The sequence below is a fragment of the Aplysia californica genome, unplaced genomic scaffold (genome assembly GCF_000002075.1).
Source record: "Aplysia californica isolate F4 #8 unplaced genomic scaffold, AplCal3.0 scaffold00188, whole genome shotgun sequence".
Classification (NCBI taxonomy): Eukaryota; Metazoa; Mollusca; class Gastropoda; order Aplysiida; family Aplysiidae; genus Aplysia; species Aplysia californica.
In genome coordinates, this window is record NW_004797458.1 from 658,895 (window position 1) to 663,707 (window position 4,813).

The following is a 4,813-nucleotide window of genomic DNA, read 5'->3' on the forward strand; positions in this document are numbered from 1 at the left end:
CCCCTCTCTCTCTCTCTCTCTCTCTCTCTCTCTGTCTCTCTCTCTCTCTCTCTTTCTATTTCCTCTGTATTTCTCTTTCTCATTTGTCTGCCTGTCTGCTTATTATGCTGGACCTATATCTATCTGTTTTAGAACTATATTAAAAAAGAAATGAATAATAAAAGCAGTAATCCTTTACTGCATGAGTGCAATATCGACATAGCGTAATGTTTTTTTGTCTTTTTATTTCAGAGCCCTAGACACAATCAACAAAGTGCTGAGAGTCCAGAAAAAATTCTGGCCAAGCCTCAAGTTTCACGGTAAGCATTATGGTCAAAAGGTCGTCTTTTATAGCTGCATGGAGAGGGGGTTTTTTCATCATGAAATGCAGGGCACAATAATAATCTCAAATAGGGATTGGCGTTTTAGATTTTAGCCTTCCACTGTGACCTGATGAGCTGCAGCTTCTATCACTTCTAACACTGATTGACGTCATTTCCAGGGAAATTTTGAGTTTATGGTTCTCATTTTTTTAGTTCTGAAAACTGGTGTCTCAGGCTGGAACATGAAGCTTCCTCTCTCATGACTTTTTTTTTTAAACATGTGAACATCAACGCTGGAAAAACACGCCGCTTTTGGTTTTACTTAGCCCGCTTTGGCCTTGCTCGATAGCTATTCGTCTTCAAAGTGATCTAAATTCACTTGTCAGTTTGGACGTAAAACATCATTGACAAAGGAAAATGAAATCGGATTTTCTTATGGTTTTCTGATGTCTTTGGACCAAGCACGCCCAGTTAAAAGTGACCTGCATGTACTTTCCTGCTAATTGTACAAATATCGTTGGGGATGATTTACAAAAACAAAGTTTGCTTGTCGGATCATTGTGTGTGTTATTTTATTTATTTATTTTTAAAATTTCACTAACGAGCTCATTTTAGCATTCCGGCAACGTTTGAAGACGCGCTCTTTCAGGGCAGAATAATTTTGTTTAGGATACAAACTTTCCCGTTTTGTTTTCGTTATCTAAAACTTTAAAAGGCAGTTAAAAACAGGCATACTGTGATTTATGATAAATCAAGGTTTCTGATTTGCACAGTTTGATGTTTTGAAATGTGCCAAAGCATTGCCTTTGGTCAGCTGATGATCGTATATATTTTTATGTCGCTGCTACATCCTTCCCATTTAAAGCATCCTCTTGCATCGTCGAAAGTTGATTAGCCTTCAGTGTCTAACGTCGAGTTCTGGTTTGGGTTAGCAGTATAATGTACAGTATGGGGTAAAGTGCCCCTCCCCCAATAATAGATAAGTAAATAAAGAAATAGATAGATAGATAGATAGATAGATAGATAGATAGATAGATAGATAGATAGATAGATTGATAGATGAATGAAAATAATAAAAATAAAAGAAATGAAAATAGAATATAAATACAAATTTAGATAAACATTTTAAAAATTAGAAAAATCGAGAGATAAATAAATAAATAAAGATTTAGAAATAAAATAAAATTTTAAAATAAAAAACGTTATTTTAAAATGTGATGAAAATTTTAAAGGTCTTATCAACATCTCTAAGCACCACCGTAAGTCTGGTGGTAAAATAATGTCCCCAACTTTTTCTAACACTGCAACTAATCTACTGGAAGTGTCATTTTGCCATTATCGGGACTACGAGGTGTGCCTGTGTGTCTGTCTACCTGTCTGTCCGGTTTTTGCCGTTCTGCTGATTGTTTTCTTCTCCTCTTTCTGGGCTGATGCTGATGCCAGTGTGTTTTCTTTTTGCACTCACTTTGCTGTTATGTCATTGTGGGTCATTTCGCAATGGGTTTCTCAGCCAGGTGTCGATCTGGTTGGACGTAACTAATGACTAATGGATATGGCACGAGGGAAAAAAACCATTCAGTTAATGTTCCTTTAATAGTTATGGTGATGGTGATGATGATGGTAATTACAATGATGATGGTGAAAATAATAATAATACTAATACTAATATTAATAATAAATAATAATAATAATAATAATAATAATAATAATAATAATAATAATAATAATAATAATAATATTTTTAAAATGATGACACGTACTTAGGGTAATAAGAACAATTATTATTAAAATTATACATATCAACGTGTCATCATCATCATCATCATCATCATCATCATCATCATCATCATCATCATCATCATCATCATCATCATCATCATCATCATCATCATCATCATCATCATCATCATCATCATCATCATCTTCATCGTCATCGTCATCATCATCGTCATCATCATCTTCATCATCATCATCATCATCATCATCATCATCATCATCATCATCATCATCATCATCATCATCATCATCATCATCACCAACGTCACTTTTTCACCCCATGCTGGAGTACAGGCCACCGACAAGAGCTCCCAGTTACCTCATCCTTAATCCTAGTGTCCTGTTGGTTTTCCAATGTTTCTCCAGATTCATTTCCTCTTTTCAAGCAAATATTCACTTCACTTCAGTTATCCCTTTGTCTTAGATGACTCTTGGGGCACCAATGATGATCGGCCAACTACTTTTATCCATCCTTCTCTATTTTCAGCCTTTCGAATCGCTTCACCCAAATTTAGACCTGGCCATTCCGTTTTGTTTGTCTTCCCATCTCTTTTTCTGTCTGCCTTTTCTTCTCACTCCTTGGACAGTGCCTTGTAGGATCATTTTTGCAAGTCATGTTGATCTTGTTATGTTCCCATACCATCCCAGTTTGCGTTTTTTCACAGTGGTGAATTTTTCATAGGACCCAATGGCATCAGGCAAATCTAACTACCCTTAAAATATGTTTTTGAAGCCGAATTACAATCTTAATGAGTGGTCTTATCTTTAAGCAGATGGATGCTAAATTTTAGTATTTTTTTCTAGTTGGCCGCTTGGTGCTGTTTTTTTGGTTTTTATGACAAGGTGATGATCTGTCACTGCCTCTTCCCCTTTGCACACCCCGTCGTCTTCCATTGTTCTTTGTCCTGTGTGAAAAGGTAATAAATCTCCGTCCGTGTCCTTCCCGCTAGCTTTTCTACAAGGTCCCGATAACATGAATGCTACTCCTCTTGTGTGTCCTGAGCTGGAGTCAATATGTCCTGAATTTTGAAAAGACAAACAAAAACAAAACAAAGCAAAAAAGGTACCAACTGTCCCCGAAGAAAGCGTGTGTTGTCTGATTGGTTCCATCTTGTTCCACAAGTTTCAAAATATCTTTTCCTTTCTGAAGCTGCTTGAAATGTTTACTGTTTTATATAAGAGATATGTGTACAACCTGTACTTAAAAAAAAAAATTATGGACACTTTATTAGCAAATTCGTGTTGTATGTAATGGGATGTGGGCCGATCCGAGCATATCTTTTTATGTAGGATAGGTTTGTTATACCGTAGCTCTTGGCTAATCTCGACTTCAGAGGTAGGACGAAAGACATAGTCTACCAATACCAAATTAATATCCATTTATGAATAACTCTAAGAACCACTTTCGAAAATAGCTGTCAACCCCTTATTTAAACTGTGGTTAGCTTGGAGGACCAGTGACTTTGTCGGGAGCCATAACCTTGGAACCGTTTAATTGCTTTTGTACGCAAGCCGAACACGGGTCTTTTTGTTTTCTCCAAGGTTTTATTTAAATGAATGTCTTTTACGTATCCGCGGCACAGTATAAATCATGTAAGAGGCAGGCTTCGATCCTGCCTGTAAGGGCCAGCCGGGGCTGAGAGGGATACAACGCAAAGACCGACGCTTGATAAAAAAATTATCTCCACATGAGAATCGAACTCGGGCCTTCTGCATGCTGCGGCGAAGCGTCGAACGGCTACACCAAAGAGGCCGGCCGGTCGCCAAGGTCTGCGCAACTTGAGTTCATTCTTGCTGAATCCGTTTTCTATGTGGTTAAAACCCTTTTGGAATTTCTAATCCTATCCGATCGCCATGCACACACGACAAGTCGAACGAATGTGCTCTGCGTATAACCATTTAAGGCCACTTGCTATCGGCTTGCTTCTAGCGGGTGAATTAATGGGCGTTTTGGGCATTAGAGCTCAACGCGCGGGTCACTCACCGAGAAGCAATTGGCCTCAGTGATGTAAACCAGAGATACAGGCGAGGTTATTGGGGTTATCAAACACCCACCTTCTGACCTTGGAGACTTCATCATCCTCCTTGTCCTCCCGCCTCGTTTTTTTCTCATCTTGTCTGTCTGTCTGTCTGTCTGTCTGTCTGTCTGTCTGTCTGTCTGTCTGTCTGTCTACAGATTCTTATGATACCTAATTCATCAAGATTGTACCAACGACAAGCAGTAACAGCACCTGAGCAATGAACGATGTGCTTGTTATTACATGTATAATATCCATTTTTCATTTGTTTGTATAATAATTGAAATACAAATAATTTTATTTGCGTTTTCTTTTTCATGACTATACATAGTTTTACACCCCATGCATAAAACATGTGCGCGCGACGCGCGTGTGTGTGTGTGTGTGGAATGATAAGATTGCCTAACTGAAAAAATCTTATCTTTTTGGCGAAACTCAAAAATTCTACATCCCACATTGAAACAAAAACATTGGGGGCTCATACCCGACTTTTCTTATTTTATAATGGAAGTGTCTACGTACTCCCCGATTGGGGTTTATGTAGTCATGGTGTCTAGGTGGAGCCCAAAAATGTTGGATTGTGATTGGCTCGCTGAGCGAGCGGTAGTTTACATTGGTTACAACAAAGATACTACACCCTACGGTAGGCTGTACTATCTTTGGTTACAATGCAAGGCTACTGATCATCTCGGGCGGTGTGTCGATCTAGTGTTACTA

At 38.3% G+C, this 4,813-nt stretch overlaps 1 protein-coding gene across 1 annotated transcript in view; it reads left to right on the forward strand.

Moving 5' to 3' along the window:
• Window positions 1-231: 231 nt before the first annotated feature.
• LOC101845095 (histone deacetylase 6) overlaps window positions 232-4,813 on the forward strand; it is a gene marked incomplete at its 5' end in the record, with an annotated part of 222,441 nt that continues 217,859 nt past the window's right edge. Inside the window, 1 exon segment of the mRNA XM_005098636.3 lies at window positions 232-299. Coding sequence (XP_005098693.2) covers window positions 232-299 — 68 coding nt within the window.